This window comes from Mustela putorius, unplaced genomic scaffold, assembly GCF_011764305.1.
Source record: "Mustela putorius furo isolate JIRA1106 unplaced genomic scaffold, ASM1176430v1.1 tig00000196_pilon_pilon_pilon, whole genome shotgun sequence".
Classification (NCBI taxonomy): domain Eukaryota; kingdom Metazoa; phylum Chordata; class Mammalia; order Carnivora; family Mustelidae; genus Mustela; species Mustela putorius.
Window position 1 is genome coordinate 13,943,074 of NW_025421310.1, and position 25,194 is coordinate 13,968,267.

At 56.7% G+C, this 25,194-nt stretch overlaps 1 protein-coding gene across 3 annotated transcripts; it reads right to left on the minus strand.

The window, feature by feature from the left end:
- Window positions 1–152: 152 nt before the first annotated feature.
- LOC101676160 (CLK4 associating serine/arginine rich protein) lies at window positions 153–25,173 on the minus strand. Of its 3 annotated transcripts, XM_004767637.3 has the most exons (21): window positions 25,072–25,173; window positions 23,952–24,079; window positions 15,305–15,402; window positions 14,668–14,769; window positions 14,377–14,456; window positions 12,201–12,285; window positions 10,844–10,992; window positions 9,883–9,979; window positions 8,613–8,691; window positions 8,452–8,525; window positions 7,103–7,144; window positions 5,703–5,918; window positions 5,296–5,586; window positions 3,573–3,830; window positions 3,288–3,327; window positions 2,882–2,942; window positions 2,568–2,626; window positions 2,452–2,498; window positions 810–892; window positions 526–550; window positions 153–301 (listed from the first exon to the last, which is right to left on the minus strand). In XM_004767637.3, the coding sequence occupies exons 2-21, from the start codon at window positions 24,048–24,050 to the stop codon at window positions 259–261; spliced, it is 2,028 nt and encodes a 675-aa protein (XP_004767694.1). In that variant the 5' UTR covers window positions 24,051–24,079; window positions 25,072–25,173; the 3' UTR covers window positions 153–258. The 3 variants fall into 3 exon arrangements, 2 of the variants coding, with proteins under 2 accessions (XP_004767694.1, XP_044933114.1); XR_006605831.1 differs by lacking the exons at window positions 153–301; window positions 526–550 and having other exon boundaries at window positions 3,284–3,327; XM_045077179.1 differs by lacking the exons at window positions 14,377–14,456; window positions 23,952–24,079; window positions 25,072–25,173.
- Window positions 25,174–25,194: the final 21 nt, after the last annotated feature.

Genomic DNA, 25,194 nt, shown 5'->3' on the forward strand with positions numbered 1-25,194 from the left:
AACGGTGCTGCTGACCCAGGAGCCGCCACCCAGACACCCACGTTGGGGCAGGACTTGCCACAGAGGCTCCTAGTGTTGGCTCCCATCCCTGAGCCAGCTCCCTCCCCAGCCGCCTCTGCTGGCCAGACCACACAGAGGACACCGAGCCCAGGTCAAGGGAATTAAATAATGAGTGATTTTATTTCATTAGAGATCAAACCAGCAGCATCACAGCCTGAGCCCTCACCCCCCCCATCTCCCTGCCCCCCACACTTCAGCCTAATGTCGATAATGGGGACTTCGAGATCGGGACCTTGAGCGCCTGGAGAGAGAAAGAGGGGTGCCATGAGGGCTGGGAGGAAGCAGCCACATGGTATGCACACACACTCACAAACTTGTGACCCCTGGAACGGTGGCGATGGGGGAGTGTGTTGCAGAGGGAGGAACATTAACAAGGGTTGAGGCCACAGAAGGGCTGCCAGGTGGAGATGGAAGAATCAGGGCAGGGACAAGGTCATCTTCCAGGGAGCTGGTAGGCTGGCTTACCTTCGGGAAGAGCTGTATTCTCGACCTGGAAAATTAAGAGAACAAAGCCGATGCTCAGGGACCAGGCTCCCGGGCTGCAGCCAGTCCCCTCCCCTCAGCACCCAGGACCCCGCAAGGAGCACTGCTTCTAAAGCCTGCCGTTCCCTGTGTCTAAGCTATCACATTGATGCGCGTGTCTTAAGAATACTAACCCACGGAAAACCACGGCGGAAAATGTACCAGGTTTCCTGCAGCCCAATTTCGGAGTCTAGCGCTCCCGGCCAAGTGGCTGTAGAGATACTCACTGTAACGGGGGGAGGGTGAGCGGCTCTGTCGGCTGTACTGGCGTTCCCATTCTTCTCGCTCCTTCTCTCTACGTTCCCGCTCCCTGCAGAGGGAAAGAGAGGCAGGAGCACGCATGAGCATGTGATGAGAACACTGAACTGAAGGGCGAGGCTGGTTGTCTGGCCAGAGCAGGTGCTTCCAACATCCCGGCCCAAGTAGCAGAGTCAAGATGCAGGCAGTGCTGCTGTCCTTGTTCGGACACGAGAGCACTGGGCTCAGAGGAATACCGGCTGGGGAGAATGGGACTGAGCTCTCAGCCAGCTTTGCTTTGAAAGGCGTGCTGAACAGACGCGGGATTGAGCTGGAAAGTTCAACCTTCTCCCGTCACACTCAGGTAGTCTCAAACACAGGGACCCACGCACTAAGTGCTTCATTGGCCTTTGTCAGGATGCCCGGGACTTGTGACCCCAAGGGCTATATTTACTGGGCCCCTTGTGCTTGCCTGACCCGGTTCCGTCTGAATCTGCCCAACAGCCTGTGAGCGGGGACAACTATTCCATCCCCATTTAGCAGACGAGCAAACGGAGGCGCAGACACGAAAGCTTGTGGTGAGCGGAGGCAGGCTCAGAATCCAGCTCCGACTGACCACAGTGCCGAGTCCCCGGGTGCCCGCTTTCCCAGCTGATGGAGGCAGGCCGCACCCTGAGGCCCAGCAAATGATGCGTGTGCACCGAGCACAGTGATGAGACAAGCAACAGCCTGCCAACATGTGGGGCCCCACGCAGGAAGCCAGGCAGCAGGGACCCCAGGAGAGGAAGAGGAAGGAGCCTCGGCTCAGAGAAACGAGGCTGCTCGTGAGCTCATGAGGACCGACAAGCAGCTGGAGACACAGCCCTGCTGCTGACGGACAGGCCCTCCTCGCAGCACTGAGCACTCAGGTCTCCATTTCTGCCCACCGCCCGAGTAGGCCTGCGCTCTCAGAGCAGGTCACGCCCCAGCTACCCTGCTAGGTCGTCATCAAGGTCTATCCCGGCTGCAAAGGATGAAGTGAGGCCTGAGAGGGCCAGCGCCCACCCTGGGGGCCCAAGGTCACAGACAGGCAGAGCCAGGACCGGACGCCACGGCTGCCTGGTCTAGGATGCGAGCCCGGCCCCTTTGTAGTTAAGAGCCGAGAAACAGAAGGGGAGCAGGTAGAAGCTGTCACGGAACCAGCCTGCTGAACACCACCTCTGATCTGGGGGCTGGGCGCATGGCAAGAACCTCGCAGTCAGACCTGCCCACTCGTCCATCTCAAGTGACATCACCCACAAGCAAGGAAACAAAGCAGGGCATGCCAGATGGAGGTCAGCGCTCTGAAAAAACACGGCAGACTGGGAGGATGGCGGGGCATGAGGTGCTACTCCAGACAGGATGGTTGGGGAGGGCCCCCCAACGAGGGAAGCCAGAGAGGAGAACACAAAGGCCCCGTGCATCCTGGCCAGCACAGCTGGGAGGAGCCATGACAGCCAAAGCCAGAGGCCGACAAGGCCAGATCGGCACTCGGACCTTTTCCCACCTGAGGGCTGGAGTAGGCAGCAGGGCTAGGAGTGAGGTGTAGGGAAAAGGAGGGCAGCCCAAAAGTGGGGGGCCGCGACCCAGATATGGGAACCATGATCGTCTTACTTCATGCGGATCTTGCGGGCCATGGCTCGAAGCTCGTCCTCCCGTTCCTGTTGGGCGGATGTGGCCATGAGGGCGGGCCGGCTGGCACCCGGCCCCGGGCCCGGCCCTCACCTTACCTGCCGCTCATGCTCCTGCTGGATCATCTTCTCCTGGGCCGCCTTCTTATCCGCCTTGACTGCGGGGAAGGAGAGACGTCATGGTGGTCGAGGGGTACCCCCAAAAGTACCCCCCCTTCAAAGACAGCAAGACTGAAGCCAGAAAGACCAACCAGATGGCCACAGCACTTAGCAGGGGAAGGGCATGCACACTGAATCTCCCCCAGAGTGCCACTGTGCTGACGCTTGCCTGGCCGGGAGCGGGCAAGGCCCCCAGGCTAGGCTGGTGGGCAGAGGCGCGGAGACCAGGGACGGGGTGGGGTGGGGAGACATACACTGCCTGTTCAGTGCTTTCTGCATCCTCAGCTTCAGCTTCTCCTGCGGTGTCAGCTTGGGCTGGGGAAGGGGAGAAGAGACGGGAGAGGGGGTGGGTGTCCGGAGCTCCTACCACCCACCTCATCCAAGAGCCTGGGATTTGTAGGGACACGTGGGGAGCAAGAATTGGCCGCAGACACCCCCCACAAGCGTCTGAGAGGCCTGGGGATAGCTGGAGCCCCAGTGGACAGTGAGGAGGGGAGGAGGACACAGACCTCACAGGTCAGAGCATTCCCGGCCCGCTTCAACCCCAGGGCTGGATCTCCCGCCCCCCCCCCAGGCCCCCCCCTGCAGGCCCACCGGGCCCAGCTCTCGGGCACTGCTGCTGGCGGGAATTAGACGGGCGAGTTCCAAATTCTTACTGACTTTGGCAGCTCCTGTCTCTTTACCAGCGGCAGGTTCGGTCCTGGGAGGAAGAAAGGGTAGCTGCCACCTCTGACCCCAAACCACTTCACCACCGCCCACAGGGAGGGATCATGTCCCTTTCGGATCCCTCAGGACGGAGCCATGTCCCCTCAGACCCCTCCAGAGGCAGGACCAAGCTCTCTTCCAAGAGCAGAGGACCAAGCTGTCTTCCAAGAGCAGAAGCTCTCTTCCAAGAACCTTCCCCGAGGCTGCCCGCTCTCCTCCTGCAGCCCTGCCCCAGCTCACTTTTTCAGCTTCTCGCCCACAGCGGGGGACGCCGCCGGCCTGGTCAGCTTCTCCCTCGGGGGCGATGGCGAGTGGCTCTGGCTGCGGCTGCGGCTGCGGCTGGGGCTGCGGCTGCGGCTGGGGCTGGGGCTGCGGCTACGGCTCAGGCTGCGGCTGCGGGATGGGCTGAGGGACCAGCTGCTGCGGCTGCGGCTACTGCTGTGGTGCCGGGGACCCCGGCCGCCCCGCCGGTACCGGTCCCCGGAGCGGGAGCGGCTCCTAGGGGCACGGCAGGGCGTGGGGAGCCGTGAGGAGCTGGGAACCCCCTCTACACACCCCCAGCCTGGCTCAGAAACTATGGCCCTCCCCCTGGGCCCTGTGGAAGCTCCAGGTGTAACCACCCTGGCTGCTCCCTGGCCTCGATCTGCATCTACACGGAGCTCACCCTCCAGATACAACCACCCAGAGACAGCTCCTGCTTTTCACTCAGGAGACACACTCCCCTGCTCCCCTGGGATGTGACCCGGCTGACCAGCGCCCCTTTTCTACACATGGTGCCCAGCTCCAGGCTACCAGGGGCTGTGACCTCACCCACACCCCCAGCACACTCCTCACCTTGCTGGGGTCCAGTGGGGACCACCCCCTCGTCCACTCTTTCCACCCACCTACAGCACAGACCCACGAGACCCAGCTGGGGCACATGCAGTCCCATCTTCTCTCTGTTTGGGATGCTGGGCACTTCTTGGCAAGGGCTCACCCCCAGGCTGATGTTCGAGATGGGGCCAGGCCCCCTCCCGTGCCCAGCCTTTCTCCTGTGGTAGCCCTGTGTCAGGCTACAAAGAACAAGCTGGAAGCCAAGTCTAGGCCACACACAGATTCTACCGGGACTAACCAAGTTTTTACAAAACTCAAATTTGTGTGCGATGTTGACAAAATGAACTACCTTTTAAAAGGGGACTCTCAACTTCTCTTGAGAAAACAAGCCAGGACAACACCGGGCCTGCCACTGCACAGCTAGCTGACAACCCGACTAGAGGGGACACATGTGCCCCAGTCCATCCAGGCCCACCTGGTCCCTTTATTTTACCTGCCAGGCCCTGTAGGAACTGACGCTGAGATGCAGGCGACAAGAGACAAGGCTGGTAGCAGTGGCACCTGCCCAACACTAGGCCCTGTACCCAGCACTCACGTGCATCACTTGTCACACCTTCACAATGACTCCACAAAGGGAACACTATCCTTCCTTTACACAGGAAGAACCAGGAAATTTCTGAGCAGGGTCAGGATTTGAAGCCAGGTTCACCCACTGAGCCACACCGACATGAGGCAACCCCGATCCCACCAAGGGAGAGCCCAGGAAGGCCGCTCCATTCCTCAGGGAACTCGTTTCCTACCCTGCCTGCAGCATCTCTCTACCGCAGAGGGAGCAACCCAGCCCTGGAGGCCAGCCAGGTCCCTACTACAAGCCCCAGGACACGCTGGAGTGTCCACATACCTCTCTACACCTCCCCAGGGAACCGCGCAGCCCCCCTCCCAGGGAGGACCAGCTCAGTCCCCTCAGAACGTAGCTGTGCTCCAGCCCTCATCACCACATGGGAGGAGTCGGGGTGAGGCACATCTCCCCTGCAAACCGAGTGCTTCCTCACACACTGGCAGTGAGCCCATTCCCCTCCCTCAGAGCCAGGTCTGACTGACCCAGGGCTGTGCCCTCCCCCAGGCCCCCCCATACATCAGCGCCACACACCTGCTTCTGCGCCGGGGCCCATAACCACCGCGCCGGGCAGGCGAGCGGGAGTACCGGTGTCCATCTCGGGAGCCCCCGCCAGAGTGCCGCCGGCCGCGGCTCCGGGAACGTGAATAGCGCCGGGAACGGGACCGAGAGCGGGACCAGGAACGGGAACGGGAGCGCGCATGGCGGCCTGAGCGGTAGTAGCCCCCGCCTCGGCGGGAGCGGGAGCTGGAACGGGAGCTGGAGCGGGAGCTGGAGGTCCTCGAGGCGGAAGAGGAAGAGGAGGAGGAAGAGGAGGAGCGGCGGCTGCAGGCGGGGCACGGAGGGCCGGTCAGCACGGGCCTGGGCCAGGGCCCCCCACTGCCCCGCGTCCCCTCCCATAGTGGCCGGGGCGTAGGGCGGGCAGCGTGAGTGTTACCGACCGGGCGCTGGCATTACGTCCCGGTGCGGGGCCGCCGGGCTGGGGGGGTGCGGGGGGCTTCCCTGTGGTGGCCCCTGATGCGGCTGCTGCCGCTGCAGCCGCAGCTGCCTCCTCATCGCTGCCCCCAAAACTGGTGATGAACGTGATCTTCTCTTCACGGCCTGGGGTCGGGGAGCGGGAACGGGAGCGGGACTCAGAGCTGGACTCAGAGGGTGACCTATGGAGCAGGGAAGAGAGGACTCAGCTGTCCAGCTCTCTGGGAGTCCACAGGCTGACACGCATGGTGCAGAGCCCCACAAATGAGCACTGTCGGACACCCAGCACCAACACACCTGGCTGAAGGGCAGAAAGGAACCCAGCTATGCAAGGGCTTAACTCAGCCACAGAGCCTCAGCAAAATATGCAAGAAAAGAGAGCGACAACGAGTTGTACTAATTTCGTGTTAACTATTAAAGAATAATGAGCAGGGGTGCCTGGGTGGCTGTACTAATTTTGTGTTAACTATTAAAGAATAATGAGCAGGGGTGCCTGGGTGGCTCGGTGGGTTAAGCCTCTGCCTTCAGCTTAGGTCATGATCTCAGGGTCCTGGGATCAAGCCCCGCATCAGGCTCTCTGCTCGGCAGGGAGCCTGCTTCCCCCTGGCTCAAAGCCTGCCTCTCTGCCTGTTATATAATTAAATCTTTATATATATATATATATATGATATATATATTATATAATAAATATATAAATATAATATAATATAATATATATTATAATATATAAAAAAATATATATATAAAAAAGAAGAATGAGCAGATCTGCAGATTTAACCTGGGAGGATCACTTCAACACTAACTTCAAGCAAGTTCTACACTGTTAAGCATGGCACAATTCCATTGTTATAAAAAGAAAGTACCCATGTCCTCAGATTGAGTGTCTACCTACACTGACCTTGTACCCAGAGGTACCCGTCTCGTCTCCTGTCCTCCTAAGAGCCCAGAGTGGCAGGTTCCTCCCACCGCATTCTGAAGAGGGTACCAGGTTTAGGCTGACATCTGTCCCTCTTCAAGGCCCATGCCCCATCGCTCCCACACCCTGGAGACACATGTGTGCGAGGCCAGGCCCTCATGTGCAGAATCTCTCACTGCTTATTTCTGGGAGTTTAGATCAAAGACATCTCTGATTTCTCTGACAGACTTTTTGCCATGCTTGCTCATTTTTAATATATGACTTTTTCAGAAAAAAAAGTTCACATTTAAAGAAAAAAACACCGAGAAAGCAGAATAACATTTTGGAAATCAGAATAACGATCCAGACCCACAAATGACAGCGGGTGCTGAGAACCACTGACCCCCCCACCCCCGGCCCTGCCCCTCCACCAGGTTTGCTGGCTGCCCCTCCTTGGGCCCTGGAACTCACCGTTTATAGGGATCGTAGGTAGGGCTGTCTCGGCGGGCATAGCTATGGAAAGAAAAGCGGAGTAGGACAAATAGGGGCTTGGGATCCGAGTGGGTGAAGAACTGGTTCCACTCACCCAACCAAGGAGCCCAAGGGCAGATACTGGGCACTGTGAGTAGGGGGCTGCTAGCCAGGTTTTAGGCCCTACCTTGATCCCTCTGCCTACCCATCTCTGATCTGTGCAAAGCAGGGACGTCGGCCACACCCCGCAAACAATGTCCTGGGCCCCTCCCGACCCTGGGCAACAGACTCCAGGAGCCTGAGTCCTGCTTGGGCTCGGAACCCCAGAGTGCAGCATCCCTCCTGCCATTCCAAGTCCCTGGTCCTGTGACCTGGATCCCAGCTGGTTCATGAGAGCGATGGTAAAACCAGAAGCACTGCAGTGTCTCAGATGCTCACTGCGTGCCAGGTACTGAGTACCTCACTTCTATGAACACAGACGCCCTTCATGACAACTCTCGGGGGTCATTCACAGCTCAGAGCTCAGGATACCGAGGCCCAGAACAGAGGAATCACTTGCCCAGCGTCACACAGCTCTTAAATCAAAAAGTTGGGCTCCCCAGCCAGGCCCTGTGGCCCCGAGCCTGCACCTTTATGTGCTACACTGACTGCACCCCTATGGGGAGGAGGATGACAGCAACAACCAGTGCAGCTTTCCCGGACCCCACACCAAGCCCTGAGCCCACACCAGGCTGCTTAAGGCCCACAGCTACCCTCAGGGACTCTCCCTGCCCGGAGGCGGGGGAGCAAAGAGGCATGAGTTTGCACTCAGCCTCCAGGGCTGACAGGCAGAGGCAGGCTCGTCTGGAGGCCACTTGACCTGGGCAGACTCTGTGCCACAACAGGCCACCTCCTCCCAACCTGCTCCAGACCTCAAAGTGGACCCTGGTGCGCCCCAATCCTTGGAGATCACAGTACTTTTTCCAAAGGAGGAAACTGAAACTCGAGGGAAGTCATTTGCCCCAAATCTGACAAGGACATGGCCCAGGAGGAGAACCAGGAAGGACTTCAGGGACAGGGCTGTTCCCCTTGACTCTGCCCTCCTCTTCAGCTACCCCACACCACCTCCACATTGGTGCCTGGGACACCTGGCAAGAGTCCAAGTCCAGAAGGGTGAGGGGAGTGGCTGGCAGGGCAGGGTGTCCACGAGGCCATCCCTACCCTAAACCTTCCCCGTTTCCTGCCCTACCAGGAAGACTCTGCTCACAAGTCCAAGCCTGACCCTAAAGAGTCTCCGTGAACCCCAGCCCCTCCCCCAGAGCCCTGAATGAGGCTGGAAGGGCAGGGGCAGAGGGGAGAGCTCACTCTACCTGGGTGGGCTGATCTTCCGGCCCCTCAGTCGCTTCTCCCGAAACTCCCTTCGCTGGCGCCGGGAGCGGCGGCCCTGGAGAAGAGTGGACACCCTGCTGGTGAGGGATGTGCCTCCCTGAGCCATGCTCGTCCCGCCCCCCCACGCCGGCCAAGCCCTCACCGAGTACATGGCCTTCTCTTCCTCAAGGGCCTTGGCATGCTTGATAGCCTCTGCCTCCTCCTTGTCTTTCCGGAGCATCCTGTAGAGGAAGGGAGGGGGTCATAACGGAGGGGGGGCAGGCCACAGGCAGAACTGTCACTGGAAGACCGAGATCCCATGCCACCCTGGGGTCTCTGCTTCGTTCAGCGCTATTACTGAGCAGCTACTGCATGCGGCGCTATTGTGCGGACTGAGGATTCATTACTGAAAACAAAAATCCTGGCCCTCGTGGGTCTAGGTTCTGGAAGAAGATAACGACCCAGGCAACGTGACAAGTAGTAAGTTAAACAGTGAAAACCTGGTCAGGAAGATACATTGCAGATAGGGGAAAAAGGACCGGGGGACGGGCGGAGCTGCTGCAGCTTTCAATAGGAATGTCAGGGGACTGAGGAGAAACCACAGGGAATAAGCAACACAGACGCCAGCAGAGCCAGAGGCAGGTAGCGGTGGGGAAGTCTGACGGCGATACATAAAATCTTTAAAAAAAAAAAAAAAGAAAGAAAGAAAAAAAAGGGGCGCCTGGGTGGCTCAGTGGGTTAAGCCACTGCCTTCAGCTCAGGTCATGATCTCAGGGTCCTGGGATCGAGTCCCACATCAGGCTCTCTGCTCAGCAGGGAGCCTGCTTCCCTCTCTCTCTCGGCCTGCCTCTCCATCTACTTGTGATTTCTGTCAAATAAATACATAAAATCTTTAAAAAAAAAGAAGTCTGACGGCAGAGAGGAGGCTTGGGAGGGAGGAGGCACGGAGGCTGCGTTGGGGCAGTGTGTGCAGGCTAAGGAGCAGAGGAACAGAAAGATAGGACCTTGTGGCTGAGGTAAGGACTCCGGCTGCCCTAGTGCCAGGGCCCTCATGGAGGGTTCTGGGTTCAGATGGGATCCCCCAGATTCACACTGGATACCCTGTCCACCAGGGCGGCTGTATAGGATCTGCACAGGGTATGGCCCAGGGAAAGGGCCAGTCAATGGAGCCTCCTCTCCACCAGGGGGTGCTGTCTACCAGGCCCAGGAGCTCCGGGAGCTCTTAGGGATCAGAGGGCCACAGGACAGACACATGGCGCTGTGCTCAGCCTGTTTGTGCAGCGGCAAAGCCTGGTGCTCAGCACCTATCCCAGGAGCTCAGGAGCCTGTGTGTGTGAAGCACTAGTGCTGAGGAGGGAGGCGGCCATCCACAGCAGGGTTAACGACGGACGCCAGGCCTCGAGCATGGAGGAACACCAGCCTGCAGGCCTCACCTGACGAAGTCGCCGTCGGCCATGCCATAGGTCGTGGCCTGCTTGTTGAGATCTGCCACCTGCTCCTGGTTCAGTTCGTCCACATCCACCTCCACGTCTGTACCAAGAGAAACGCTGTCAGAGGCCAAAGCCGAGCGAGAGGACTGGGGAGAAGGGGCAGCGCCCCGGGAGATAGGGGCACAGGGGAGATGCCCACCAGACTGGAGGTCTCTGCAGGCAGGGAACAAGTCAGCTCATCTTGGCATCCCCAGGCTGGCATAGGGCTTGGCCGGAGGGGAGCACGACCAACGGCAGGGGCGGTGGGGGGTTGGGGGAGAGAAGATGTGACGAATGAGGGCCCAAGTGAGCATCAGGATGGATAGGTGAGACCAGTGGACAGAGCGATGTACGCTGTGCAGATGGGGACGGACTGGGAGGCAGGTGTGGGTGGGTAGGAGATGGGGGCGGTGGTCACAGGTGTTCAGGACCTAAATGTACTATGAGTAAGTGGAAGGCGGAATGGACACGTTCCGGATGTGTGATAAGCAGCAGTGGGCTGACAGGAGGCGGGGAAGACAGGTGGATGGCTGGAGCCATGGGTATTTGGGTAGGGGGAGAACGGCAGTGGGTGGGGAGGGGATGATTCTGCAACTGAATGAACACTTGCTCTCCAGAGGAGACAGAAAAAGAGGAAGACAGAAAGGCTGACCCAAGCAGAAGAGAACGGAGACAGAACCCAGGTGGGGACAATATCATAAAAGCAGTGTCCTAGAAATGAGAGAGGAGAGAGACAGAGAGGGAGGCCGGCACAGAGGAGCACACGAGTGAGGACTGGGAGGACAGCCGAGGCTGGAGTGCCCCAGAGCAGGGACGGGAGAGACGGGGCTCGTCAGTGCGGGGCGCCCCACAGAGGGTGAGGAACGAGACACAAAAACGATGCCCAGGGACTGCGGGGTTGGGGAGGGCAGAGAGGGGACCCCACCGATGTCGGGGATGACCTCATCTTCGTCCGAGTTGCTCTCCTCCTCGGCTGGTGACTCCTCCTCCTCTGGCTTCTCCGCCGCCTTCTCTACCTCGGCCACGGTGCTGTCTTCATAAGTGTAGCCAATGGAGGCCTTCTTTTCCGCCAGCCTGGGGCGGGGGAGCCCATGAGCCAGGAGGGCCCCAGGCAGGACGCAGCCCAGAACCAAGACTTGAGAGCATATGGACTTCCCAAGCTCCAGCCTCTTGAGGGCGCCCTTGCCTCTGGCCCCTCACACATGCTCTCCCTCAGCCTAGAACCTTCTGCACCTGCCTCGCACTGGCCCCTCCATCTTCCTCCAAGCTCCAGCTCCAGGGTCTCCAGGAAGCTGTCCCCCCAGGCAGGGTCAAGCACCATCCTGAGCTCCTCAGCCGTACCCACATGGAGTCATGACTGTCCGGGAACAGATCTCTCCCCCTGGCAGACTGAGCTCAAGAGGGCAAGACCCAGAATTATCCTCGGTAACAGTATGGCCCAGCTTTACCCAGAACAGATGAGCGGCCTCAAGCACGCATGTTGCTAAATTAATTTAGTCAACGTTCCCAGATGTCCCTCAAGTGTCAGCCTCATCATGAAAGTGGGCTCATGGGTAGGCATCAGTCATCGAGAAGCTTCCACAACATCCGTGCAAATCCCAGATGAAGGAGGGCAACAAGAGCTCATGCTCAAAGGGGAAGGCTGGGCAGCAGGAGGGAAGCAGTCGTGCTCCAGCACTGCTATGGACAGGAGGGCTGAGCACTGCCCCACAGGAGGACAGGGCCACCCCGGCAGAAGGAACAAAGAGAGAAGGGAGACTGCCCGCCAGGGACCTCCCTGAGCCAGAGGCGGCTCCACCTACAGGCCTGTCACCCCCCCCACACTGCTGTTCCTGCAGGGACACAGCCCGGAGACACCCCCTCTCCAGAGTGACGCCACCTGCAGAGGAGCCCACACAGGGCAGGCATAGGACAAACAACCCACAAGCTCCATCCACTGCGGGAATGGGGGTTGCGAGCTAGCCAAACTGCAGCTCAGCAACGGGGTCCTCATAGGCAGGATGCAAACCCGGGCCTGGATCACCCCAGGGCCAGCTCGACCAACTTCACCTCCTACCGTACCCCAAGCTACAAAAGCAATGCAGAGGCTTCTCAGGAAATCCGATCCCTCGGGCACCACTTCCTCCTCTAAGTGTTTATTAAGTGAGCACTTATTATGGACCATACGCTGGCCCAGACTATGGGAACGCCGAGGTGGATAAGCTGGAGCAGGTGGTGCCCTAGTTGGGCTCACTGTCCCCCTGCCTCCCCCTATGCCTTCATGCCCCCAGACGTCAACTCACTTCTTCTTCTCATCCTCACTGGGTCTCTGGAGGCCTCCGTACAGCTCGTCAATGTAGATCTGGTACAGACACTGCTCCTCCGAGACTGCAGCAAGGGGAGAGGCAGGGGGTCAGAGTGAGGGCAGAGGCAGTGACACAAGAAGGCAGAGAGGGGTAGGAGGGCAGGTACAACCCCAGTTCAGCCAGGCGCAGAGTCACTGGCGGGCACAGCACTACAGATGGCGTGCGGAGGACACAGAGACCATAGGAGGACCCACCACGTGGCCGTGGTGACTGGTGGCGGGGGGGGGGGGCAGTTAAGTTCTCTCTGGCTTGTTTCCTTTCTGTAAACGGGGAGCCCTGGAAGAGCGAGCTCTTGGCACAGGGGCAACGCAACGATTAACCCTGTAAGGGAGGCCTCTGGTCAGATACTTCAGACCTGCAAACTTCTGAGCGCCAGATGTCACCGGGACTGCAGGGGCCCTTCCACCACAGGCCTCTCTGCAACTCAGCTTCAACTACACGTGTTTGAAGCCATCTAGGCTCTCGTTTACCCACAACACCTAACATGGGGAGCTCGACGCTGTATCCGAGCCTTCCCTAGTCTTCCCTGCAATGAAACGCATGGGCCTGACTGGCTGCGGGGCCTCAGGCAAGTCCCCTTCCCTCTGCGGGTCTTTTCCATGTGTGAAGTCAGGCTAGGGGGCTGGACGGGGAGCACCGTCCCTTGCTCCCGCAGCACTCCCTACCCCTGTCCAGCTCCTGCTGGGGCATACAAAACCCGGGAGAGGGCCCAGCTGGTCTGTCTCACACCAGATGCCTCTTTCTCCCTGCTCCAGCCCCACAGGCTGCCTATGCCCATCCTCCCACCTGCCTCTTCTGCGGCCCCCATCTCCTCACTAGAGCGCCTCCCCACTCTTCCCCGACCCCCACCTCTGTCAAGCACCTCCGAAAAGAGCCCACCATCCGTGAGAACGCCTCCTCAGCCTGCAATCACCAGCCACACTGGTGACTGTGTGGCAGTTGCCCTCTCCCCAGTGAGCCCGCCAACCCCGGGAAGGGGGGGCCCATCACACCACAGGTGCTCAGGAGCGGCGGCAAGGAATGAACGCAAAGTCAGACGGAACTAAGGAAACCCCTGGCTCTGTGGCCAAGTACCCCTGTAGGCCTGGGTGAAGGCAAGAATAGCACCAATAGCGAAGACGATAAACTTCCCTGATTCTAACGCCTGGCTGGTTGCTAGGATTTTGGCAAGCTTTGGTATCGGAGACACCAAGACAGTCATCTTCGAAACAGAAAGACGCGGGAACTGCAAACACACAGCAGGGGCTGACAGCACCAGGCTCAGGGCCGGAGATTCATGCACCCCTCACCGGAAACTTACAACCAACCCGGGGGACAGAAACCATCATGACCACCCTTCTCTGGGAGGAGAGCAAGACCCGCCAGGCTAAGGGCCTTGTGTGGCCCATCTTCTCTTTAACTCAACAAGGAAACCCTGGGAAGGGAAGTCTCAGTCCTCAGGACTAAGCTAAAGCTTGGAGCTATCCATCAGGAGGCAGCAGTGGTTAAGGGTGGGGCGAGAATCCCAGATCCTCGGACACGATGTTCCCACCAATTCCTGAGCCTCAATGCCCCCATCCATAAAATGGGTGTGACTGCTAGGGGCTGTGCAGATGTGACGAGATACTTAACACTGACTAAAAGGTCCAGGTCTGTCAGGTTCTGAAATTCCCTGGGCAAGCCCAGAGTGAGGAAAACTGTGAGCCTCCATTTTCTCATTTGTGAAGCAACACGGTGATGGCTCAGAGAACGACACCCACCCATACAATCGTTTGGCAGACTGCCAAACTCTAAATATTCCTGAACAATTCCTAAAAGAAATTTCCTCTTCAGAAATTACATTCTGACCCAAACAGGCTGGGGGAAACACGCAGAGTGAAATAGTGTGCTCCTGCTATCTTCCCTAACTTTTTAGGACAAAAGGCCAGAGAGGCAGAAGGTGTGGGATACGGAAGTGACCTCCGCAGGACCATCTCACTCAGGAGACACACCTATACTGGTCCAGAGATGGAGGCCTGAGAGAAAAAGAGCGGGGAGCAAACCCCCAGGTCCCGTAGGAGAAAGCACTGGAGTAAAAGTGGTCTCCCCACATCCACAGACGCCCAACCCGCTCGCCATGCCCCAGCTCACTCACTGCCAGCGAAGTCGTTCTGCACCAGGCCTCGGTAGCGCTCGTAGTTACATTTCCGCTCATCTGACTCCTGTTCTGGGGAGCTTGTGGGGATGTCAAGGTCTTGAGATCAGAGGAAAAGGGAAAGCCCCACCCCAAGCCAGCAGGAGTAGGGGAGGAGGAGTCTGGCTCAGGCTGGGAGGCTCCCCGCTGACATACCTCCTTTCCAGGAAGGGGACAGACAAGCAAAGGCTTGGGAAAAGGTGGGGAAGCAGGCAGCTCAGGCTGCCTGGCAAGGCCTGGGGGGGCTCTTACATGGTGGTAAGCAGCGGGGGCGTGTAGTCGGGGATGTGATCAAGGTGGGCACGGACATCGAAGCGGTCAATCATGTTGTTGGTGTCCCCCTGCCAGGGCATCCTGAAATGGGGAGCAAGGAGTTGAAGTTCCCCAGTGCCCACACCTGTTCCCTGTCACCCCAAGCTTGGGAGCCTAGCCCTCAGTTCCCTGTGATTTTCCAGGCCATGGGTCCCAACCTCACCCTCGACTTCTCAGTTTCTTATGTCACTAATACACCTGAATCCACATTTCAGGCTCCTGGCCTGAATAGGAAACCTGGGGCCCTATTTCTCAGAACCAAGCAGAAGTGGGAAACTCAGACCAGATCCCAGGGCCACTTGTTAAGCCCTGGTCACCCTGAAACATCCCCTCTGCCAACACACTTGCCACTTCATCTGGGCCTGTGGCCCCAGCCCCACCCGTTCCCATCTAAGTCCCCTGAGCTCCCCTGCATACTGCATCCCAACCCCTGCCCGCTCTCCCTGGGCCACTGTCAGCTCCTCATGCAGGTCAAGCCTTCCTTGCCCGATTCCCCACATGTCTCTCCACACCCCAGTCCCTCCTGGCCTCCAACCCTGAGACACAGACACCACCCCGGCCTTCTTCTTGGCCTCACATGTTGACGGGGCTCTCAGCGGCCAGGGCGACTGCGGAGTCCAGGTGCACCTTGCATGCTCGGCCATGCACCTGCAGGAACTGCGCTGGGTCCTTCTTCTGCGGGAAGAGACAAGGCAGACGTCACCACCGTGCTGAGCTCCAGCCCTGCAAAACCCAGCTAAGCAGCGAGCTCACCACTGACCGTCAAGTGGGCTGGGCCTCAGAGGTAAACTAACCTGCAGGGGGGTGGCCACACTCACGGGGGCCACCTCAGCTCTAGGAACGGGGGACCGTGAGATGGTGAAGAAAGGCTCTGAGCTCTGGCCCAACCTTCTGTACAGCCCATACCAAGATCTTCTGCCCCAAAAATATGATCCCCCAAATCTTCACCTCCCCACCCCCACCCCAGGTCACTCATTCAGAGCCAGGCGTGAGCCCTCTGGCTTAGCCTGGCCTCTAAGACACCGGGCCCACATGAGCACAGGCAAAGATGATCAGGATCATTAACGATCAGAGAAATGCCAACGGGAACCACAAGACACCACTTCACACTCATGAGGACAGCAAAAACTGAAAAGGACAGACGTTAACAGAGTTGACAGGAACATGCAGAAACTGAGCTCTTCAATGGTTAAACAAAGAACTTCCATAAGACCCAGCAATTCCACTCCCAGGGATACACCCGCCGGAACCGAAAACAGATATTCAAATACTTGTACTCGGATACTCAAGCAGCACGACTCACCATGGCTGAAAGATGGAAACAATCACGTGGCCATCAATGGATGGCCGATAACCCAAACGAGCCAGATTTAGACCCCAAAACCTTGTCAATAACGAGGAGTGAGGAACTGACACGTGTTACCACAGGGACAGACCATGAAAACGGTGCTCAGTGAAAGCGGTCAGTCACAGAAGGCCCCGTGCTGTAGGACTCCATTTCTGGGAAACATCCAGAACAGGCAAATCCAGAGAGACAGAAAGTAGAGGGATGAGTGCCTGGCCAGGGCAGGAAAGTTGGGGGGACTGACTGCTAATGGGAATGGAGTTCTTTTGGGGATTATGGAAATTTTCTAAAATTAGGCTGTGGTGACGGATGCACCATGCTGTGAATATTCTGAAAACCCCTGAATCATACACTAGGTGAACTATATCTCAATAAAGCTGTTAAGAGGGGCGCCTGCGCGGCTAGTGGCTGAGCCTCTGCCTTAGGCTCAGATCATGATCTCAGGGTCCTGGGATCAAGCCTGCTCAGCAGGGAGTCCCTCTACCTGCCTCTCTGCCTACTTGTGATTTCTCTGTCAAAAAAATAAAATCTTTTTTTTAAAAGATTTTATTTGGGGCAACTGGGTATCTCAGTGGGTTAAAGCCTCTGCCTTCAGCTCAGGTCATGATCCCAGAGTTCTGGGATCAAGCCCCACATCAGGCTCTTTGCTCGGCAGGGAGCCTGCTTCCCTCTCTATCTCTGCCTGTCTCTCTGCCTACTTGTGATCTCTGTCTATCAAATAAATAAATAAAATCTTAAAAAAAAAAAAAGATTTTATTTATTTATTTGGCAGAAAGATAGAGAGCACAAGTAAGTAGAGAGGCAGGTAGAGGGAGAGGGAGAACCAAGATCTCTGCTGAGCAGAGAGCCCCATGCGGGACTTGATCCCAGGACCCTGGAATCATGACAAGAGCCAAAGGCAGCTACCAACTGAGCCACCCAGGTGCCCCAAGAAATAAAATCTTTAAAAAAAAAACAAAGCTGTTAAGAAAGCCCCAACATAGAGGACAATGTCCCCTGAGTCTATGCTCCTCCAGCCCAAGCCCTTGTATGGAGCTCACAATTTCAGGCGTGTCAGAAATGGATGAAATCTACCACCAGTGCTCCCACGGCTGAGCCTTCTGAGTCCCGGACCCTGGCTGGGCTCCTGCTGCGGGCCACATCAGAAAAACCCACAAAAGCCACAAGAAGGACTGCTGCCACCCACTGAAAGCTGGCCAAGCTGCAGGCAAGGCCTCCCCAGGGTCCAAGGCCTCCTCCCCACGCCCTAGTCCGGCCAGCCTGTCCTCTCGTCCAGGCCATTTGGCAGCCTCCTCCAGGGCTCCCCGCTGCCAGCCCGCCCTCCACAGTTCATCTCCCACACAGGGCCTGGGCAGGGGGGTTTCTGCTAAAACCTGTCAGGCCACACCACTCTCTGACTCCTCTCTCCCAGCTCTGCCCCAGGCGCACCAGCCTCCACGCCACTCCAGGGCCACTGCACCCATGCTCCACTCGGAACCTCTGTGCTCACTCTTCCCCTGGCCTGCAAAGCTCAGGCAGGTGGCTGCCCTCTGGCTTACTTCAGATCTCTTTCTAGAAGCCTTCCTCATCAACTCTAAGTAGCTCCCTGCACAAGCCCATACTTACTCGCAATCTCTCCTTAACCCCACCTGCTCTCTTCACAACACCAGCCACCACCCCATTTCCCATCTCCCATTCATTTACCAGTCATCCCTCACCCCAGAACGTAACTTCCACAGACAGGGATCGCCGCTCTCTGCTCACCACTGTACTCCCTGTGCCTGGAGCAGACCTGCTGTGCTGTGCCCAGAGCAGACCCGCCCCACAGCAGGCGCTCAGGAACACGGGCTGAAGGGAAGAGAGAATGAACCCTGACAGATGAGGAGCCTGAGCCCCACCCCAAACCCACCAGCATCAAGTTCCCAAAACCCTGCACGTCCTCAATGCCTCCCCCGCCCACCAGCAAAGAGCAGAGGACAGGCACAGAGGACCACAGCACTCGCCAGGCACCAGGCTGTTCCCACTCAGCTGAGGGGGATCCGCCCAAGGCCACAGGGTCCAGCAGGGGTGGTGCTGTGGGAATCCAACTGCTTGTCCCAAACCTCACTTCCCTCCCTCAGCCCCGTGACAGCCCCTGGCCAAGACTCCCTCAGGCCCCTGGGGCCGCTGCGGCCCAGTGCCCAGGTCCCACAGCTATCGGGGGACACTTCTTGCAATACAGACACTGCCTGGTACAGGGAAGCCACTGGCCGTGCCAGCAACCGCAGGAAGGAAAACACATCAGGCTAGGAGTAAAAATCCACGTCCAGGGCCTGGCTCTGCTGGAAGATTCTGGAAAAGCCAATGAACTGTCCTAAAAGCCAGGCCCTGACCTGTTGTTTTGTAAATTTTCTCAAACTTCTCAAGCACAGGACAAAGGTGATCAGTGTTCCTGAAGAGGAAACTGAGCAGTGTGGCCGACTTGCTTGAAATCATGCCAGTGACACACACCATTAGGATTTGAACCCAAATGGGCCTGACCCATAGGAATCCACTGTTTGTTTGTTTTCAGTAATTTTTTTTTTAACTTTGGTGAAAGGTATATGATAGAAAATCTACCATGTTAACTACTTTTTTTAAAAAAAGATCTTATTTAAGGGCGCCTGTGTAGCTCAGCTGTTAAAGGTCTGCCTTCAGCTCAGGTTATGATCCCAGGGTCCTGCAATCGAGCCCCTTGCATCAGGCTCCCTGCTCAGCTGGAAGCCTGCTTCTCTCTCTCCCACTTCCCCTGCTTGTGTTCCCTCTCACAGTCTCTCTCTCTCTCTCTGTCAAATAAATAAAGAAGTAAATAGATTTTATTTGATTATCTGATAGAGCACGGGCAGAGGCAGGAGCAGATTCCCTGCTAAGCAGGGAGCCCCACGTAGGGTTCGAACCCAGGACCCCGGGACCAGGACCTGAGCTGAAGGCAAATGTTCAACGGACCACCTAAGCCCCCCAGGCACCCCATATGTTCGCCACTGCTAAGGGTACCATAGGGTCGCATCAAGGTACATGCACCCTGCAGGGCGGCTTATCTCTAGAACTTCTCCATCTTGCAAAAATGAAACTCCACAGCCAGTGAAGGACTACCCTCTTCTCCTCCCCCACCCCAGCAGCCCCCCTTCTATTTCCTGTTACTAAGGGCACGACTACTTCAGAAACCTCCTATAGGTGGTATCTTGCATCTTCTTTTTTTTTTTTGGTGCCTGGTTGATTTCACTGGGCATGATGTCTCCACTGCTCCTCCACGTGGCAGCATGTGACAGGATACCTTTTTCCGAGGCTGAACAATATCCCACCGTACAGACAAACCACCTCGTCCACCACTTCTTCAGTCGATAAGCAGTTAGGTTGTTTCCCCATCTTGGCTAGTTTGAGTAACAGGGCAGGGAACATGGGGTGTACAAATACCTCTGCGACACCCGAAGTCCGTTCTTAACCACTGGCCTATCCTGCCTCCAGGATCAGACAGCGTCAGAAGAGTTCTCAGACTCTTTCATTCATTCATTTGATAAACAGGCACCCACCACGGGCTAGGCCCCATGCTAGGGCCACGGCAGTGACAGACACAGCCCCAGCCCTACTCTCACCGCTCATAGTCCAGGGCTGGGGACAGACTGCCCCCACCCCGGATAGTGATGACCCAGAGTGGACAGTGCTACGATGGGAGAGCCCAGGGGAATGTCTGACTCAGGCTGGGCAGTGGTGGGGGTAGAGGGGGGTGGGTCAGCCTGGGGTTTTCTCGAGGACAGGCTTGAACCGAGAACTATTTATTGCCCATTTTCTTATCAACAGGGAATTCTTTATCCAAACCATTGATTAAAGAAGAAAGGTGACAAGGACAAGGGGAACAACAGAACCAGGCTTAACCAGGGGAGAGAGCTGGCACCAAGGACAAATCAGGAGGCAGGAAGCCAGCCTTGTGCGGACCACCCACTCAGCCTGCCCTGAACTACCTCGGCTTCCCCAATGCTCGCCCCACAGCCTCCTCTCCCGTCAAGACGACGAGGCCCATGTGAGCCGCCCCATCCCCTCCTCAAAGCAGCCTTCAACCACTGCCAGCAACAGGACAGCTCCGCTCTGCAAGCTGCTCACGCGCCCGCATGGGGACAGCGGCGGCTTGTACGGGCCCACACCACACAGCGCCCCACAGACACCGCTCTTGTTCTTGCCAGTCCTCCCTGTCACCCAGGGAGAAGGGCTGATGATCACCACTGTTCCGAGGGGGAAAATAAAGCTCAGGAGGCTCCCAGCTACCAAGAACAAGAGCCAGAGTGCCCCCGCTCCAGCCTTCTTTCCTCCACACCGTACAGATTCCCGCTTTATCAGGTAGGAAGAACCTCAGTGGCAACCAGAGCCAGCATTTACCGAGCAAGTCACCCCAGGCAGGCCTACGCTGAGGTTGGATGTGCCCCATCTCATCGAGCCACCCTGCGAGGGAGGCGCACGGCCCCCACCATCTGAGGCAGACCAGTAGCTGGCAACCAACCTCTGTTTCCCCTCCCTCAGCAGTAACACACTCCTGATATGTGTGGCGCAAGGCCACCCAAGATAGAGCCTATGCCTCTCAGGCGCCTTTGTACCCATACGTGAGCCTGGGACCACTTTCCGGCCAGTGGGATGAGTGGAAGTGTTAGATGCAAACATCTAGAAACTTTCTTAAAACTGGCATGAGGGGCGCCTGGGTGGTTCAGTTGTCAAGTGTCTGCCTTTGGCTCAGGACATGATCCCATAGTCCTGCAATTGAGCCCCGCATTGAGCTTCCTACTCAGCGGGAAGCCTGTTTCCCCCTTCTTACTCCCTCTACTCATGTTCCCTCTCTCCCTGTCTCTCTGTCAAATAAATCAATAAAATCTTAAAATAACAAAAAACTGGCATGAGCACTTGGATGGAATGTAGAGACAATGGCTGGAGTCTGAGCAGCCCTCTTAGCCCTCCAACGACAGTAAGGGAGTCCACATTCAGCTGAACAACAAAATAGTCCTTGAGCAGAGCCAGCTATTTCAGGGCCTTCGGGGGGGAAAAGAAAGAAACTTTTATCTTCTCAGCCAAACCTGACTCTTCGGGATACATCATTTCACATGCAAAAAAGGAAACAGGCTCCAGCAGACAGTCACTCCCCCAAGGTCACACTGTACGAAAGCAGAAGAGCTGGAATTTGAACAAAGAGCCCTAGGACTCAAACCCTGCAGACTGAAGCATTTTACTATTTTGCCTCCAGCCTGTGTCACTTTGGACAAGTCACTGCACCTTTCAGAACTTCTATTTTTGCAACAGAAAGCCCAGGTGAAGTGCCAGAAGAGGTCAGGGTTCAGAGTCTGGGTGAGAATGCCAGCTATGTCCTCTTGCTACATGACTGTAGCCCAGGACTTTCTGAGCCTCAGTTCGCTCATCTGTAAAACGGACGTCAATAAGAACCAAACCCGAGGCTGCCGTGAGGCTCTGATGAAGCGTAAACACCTGTCAAGCACCTGGCACAGAACGGTCAGCACATAAATATGCTCAGTAGCACTGGCCGATTTCATCAGCACCATCGTTAACATGGAGACCGGTCCCAACCTCTCAATGCCGCTCGAAGGCCTCGGAAGTCCCAAAGCTGTGGGCACTGGGTCCAGCTCACTGTGAGCCCTCATTATAGCTCACGGAAGCCCTTTCCTACTAGACACTGTTTTCCTAGCCCATGCCGGGGCCTCAACTAGGACAGGCCCAGACCCGGGCCCTGCCCTCACGGTCATGCTGCAGTTTTCCCAACACCACCAGAGAGGGGTTCGCCTTGAGCCCAGTGGTTCCTTCCTGGGAGACAGAGGGCAAGTGAGATGCTCTCAGAGATTCGTTTCCTACAGTAATAGCAGCCTCTGTTTCACTGGGGACTCTCAGGATTCCAAGAAACCACGCATCTAAAACTCTTCTCACAGAGCCAGGAGCCTGGAAGGAGCAATTAAAACGGTAACTGCTACTCACTATTAGTGAGTTTACTCATTTACTCTTTCAAACTGTATTTGTTGGCCCCAAGCTTAGGACGCAAAGATGACCTGAATACTAGTCCCCAGTCTTAACAGAACTAGATATATACGTATTAAATTCCAAAGGAGAAGAACATGGAGCTGTAATGGCATTTATATGGGACACCTGACTGAGTATGGGGGATGACGGAAGACTTCCTTGAGGACTGAGATCTGAGATGAGCAGTCGTAGTTACCCAAGTATGGGAAGAGCGCATGCAAAGGCGCTGTGCCTATGTAATTCTGAGAGCTAAACTGATACTCTTTATCCATCTTTTGCATTAGAGAAAGTCACTCTAGATAACAAGGAGGCTAGATGGCTGGAGTAAAGGAAGGCGACAGAAAGCAGAGTGGCATGAGTCTAAGTTGGCGGTGGCGGGGGATGGGGGGGGATGTGGGAGGGGGCAGTGTGTGTGTGTGCAGTGCAAAAAGCCAGACCATGTCGAGGCTTGAAGGATGTGTTGAGGAGCCTGGGCTTTTTATTGAGGGCACTAGGGAGCCTTGGAGGAGTTCAGAGCAAGGAAAGGACAGGGTCAGCCTTGTGCTTTAGAAAAGACCTCTCGGAGCGCCTGGGTGGCTCAGTGGGTTAAGCCGCTGCCTTCGGCTCAGGTCATGATCTCAGGGTCCTGGGGTCGAGTCCCGCATCGGGCTCTCTGCTCAGCGGGGAGCCTGCTTCCCTCTCTCTCTCTTTCTGCCTGCCTTTCCGACTACTTGTGATTTCTCTCTGTCAAATAAATAAATAAAATCTTTAAAAAAAAAAAAAAAAGAAAAGAAAAGAAAAGACCTCTCGTCTACGGCCATACCATCCTGAACGAGCCCGATCTCGTCTGATCTCGGAAGCTAAGCAGGGTCGGGCCTGGTTAGTACTTGGATGGGAGAAAAGACCTCTGAAGAGGACGGATTGGAGAGGGGCAGGAATGAAGGCCAGGAGATCAGGTAGGAGGCCAAAACAGAGATACAGCAGTAAATAGGAACACCTATATTAGTATCATCTAGCAAGAAAATTGAACCTGGTACACTAGTGCCATTTCCAGCTGAGGTCTTAAGGGCAAGTAGGAGTTACAGAGGTGAGGGGAGACATGACAGGCACAATGCCCTATGGTGACAGGGGGAAAAGGGGCCAAGGGAGCTACCCAAGGATGACACAGAGAGGCTAGCAGAGGTCAGATCAACAAGGGCCTTTTAGGTCACAGGATGGAGTGTGGTCTTCTCTCTAAAAGCAACTGAAGCGGGGCGCCTGGGTGGCTCAGTGGGTTAAAGCCTTTGCCTTCGGCTCAGGTCATGATCCCAGGGTCCTGGGATCGAGCCCCCGAATCTGGCTCTCTGCTAGGCGGGGAGCCTGCCTCTCTGCCTATTTGTGATCTCTCTCTGTCAAATAAATAAATAAAATCTTTAAAAAAAAAAATTAAAAAAAAAAAGCAAACAGAGCATCAAACAGGAAAGTAAAGTGATCACAGTCCCCTTAAATGAATACTGATGGCACTCCCACAGGGTGCCAAGCCAAACCTCAAGAACAGCTAAGCTTTTCTGAGCACTGCAAATACAACAGGAAGACAGACAACCTTCAGGAGGTGGTCAGTCTTCTATCTGGACTGCTCTGTTACAAAACTTCCCTCCTTCCTGCTAACACCAGCTCTGTACTCTTAGGCCACACCAAAAAAGACAATAGCCTAGAACCAAGAAAATGCCTCTGGTTTTTACCCACGGGTATGCTCAAGAACCAAATACTGAGGAGAGCCCTGAGGAAAGCTGAGCTCTTGTTTGGGCACATTTCCTAGCCCAAACCCCACCAGGATGACCTCCAGGGAAGGTCCCACCCCAGATCAAGGCCAGTTACTCACGATCTTTTCTTTTCTTTTTTTTTTTTTTTTACTCACGATTTTTTCATAGTATTCCCGCCGCCGCTCTGCCCTCTTCTTATAGTCAACCATCATGCCTCGAAGCTTCCGCTCATGCTTCCGAGCCTCGTGCCACATCGTGGTGAGGCCAAGCTGGGGGCCTCAACCTGGGGGAGGAGAGGGGAGTGTCAGATGGGTTGTAAAAACCGTATAGGCAGAATCAGTCACCTAACTAAGCTGGTGACAGAGCCCATCCCAAACACCAGCTTCAGGGAAGGGAAGTGAGGCTGAAGAACTGTGTGCCAGATGCTGGAGCATATTCCTGACAACTCTGACCCAGTACCTTGGGCTTCTGAAACCCACGCCCACCCAGGATATTCTGGAGTGAGTATCCCTGGGAAAGGAGTGTCCTGGATTCCGGGCACTAGAATCAAGGATGAAAGCTGTTGGAAGGTTAGGAGTGAGTGAGTGAAGTAAAGTCCGGAGGCAGGTCCTAAGCAGGTGGGGCTGTAGTTCAAGTCAGGGAGAGGAGCGGAACTGGGGATACCCGTGTGGGTAAGGAATTAATGCAAATGAAGAAAAAAAGACTTTATGGGAACAGAGCAGTGGTATGGGGCGGAGGAGGGGGAATGGGGAGAGGGTGGAGATGGAGGGCAGGTGAAGGGCGTGGACGGAAGATGACAATGCTTGGGGGAGCTGGGGGAACGTGGGGAGGTGCTGTAAATAAAGATCAGATAAATCTGAATGGCGGGGGCGGGGGGGAGATGAGGCGGTGAGAAACCGAGTAGAGAATCAGGGAGGCGGAGCTGGCAGACAGGAGGGGGTGGGCTGTGCTCTGGGGCAAGGCTTGCGGACAGGGGCGGAGCCCAGGGGTTTGGACTGGGATCCCGGGCCTCGAGGTTCGGGCTAAGGGTTCTGACAAGGAGGCGGGGCCTGTGGTAAGCGGCGGGATCCGATGCGGCGAGTTTGGGCCCACCGCGGGGGCAGGGGTGCGGCCTGAGGCGCCGCAGGCCGGAGCGGGTGCGGGGCCAGCGGCCGTCGGGGCTGGGGCTCCGCAGAGGCTCAAAGCAGCTCAGGGAAAGGCCAAGGCTAGGGCGAAGCTATGCCGACGCCCGCCCGAAAGCCAGGAAGGAGGTCTGGGCCTGCTGCTTGCACTCACCGGCTCGTCGCCGCCTCCCACCGCTGCGCTCGCGCGCTGCCCGCACCGGAAGCGGAAGTAGGGGGCCGCACGGAGGGGAGAGGCGGAACGTGGCGGAGCGCGCTTCCGCCGACGCGAAGGGCG

Bases quoted from the DNA above. Each gene is read 5' to 3' on its own strand.
- LOC101676160 (XM_004767637.3), bottom strand. From the start codon at position 24,050: ATGTGGCACGAGGCTCGGAAGCATGAGCGGAAGCTTCGAGGCATGATG. The intron at 8,526-8,612 runs GTGAGGGCTTGG...ACTCTTCTCCAG, and splicing joins AAGAGAAGGCCATGTACTCG to GGCCGCCGCTCCCGGCGCCA. The intron at 302-525 runs GTAAGCCAGCCT...TTCTCTCTCCAG, and splicing joins GAATACAGCTCTTCCCGAAG to GCGCTCAAGGTCCCGATCTC.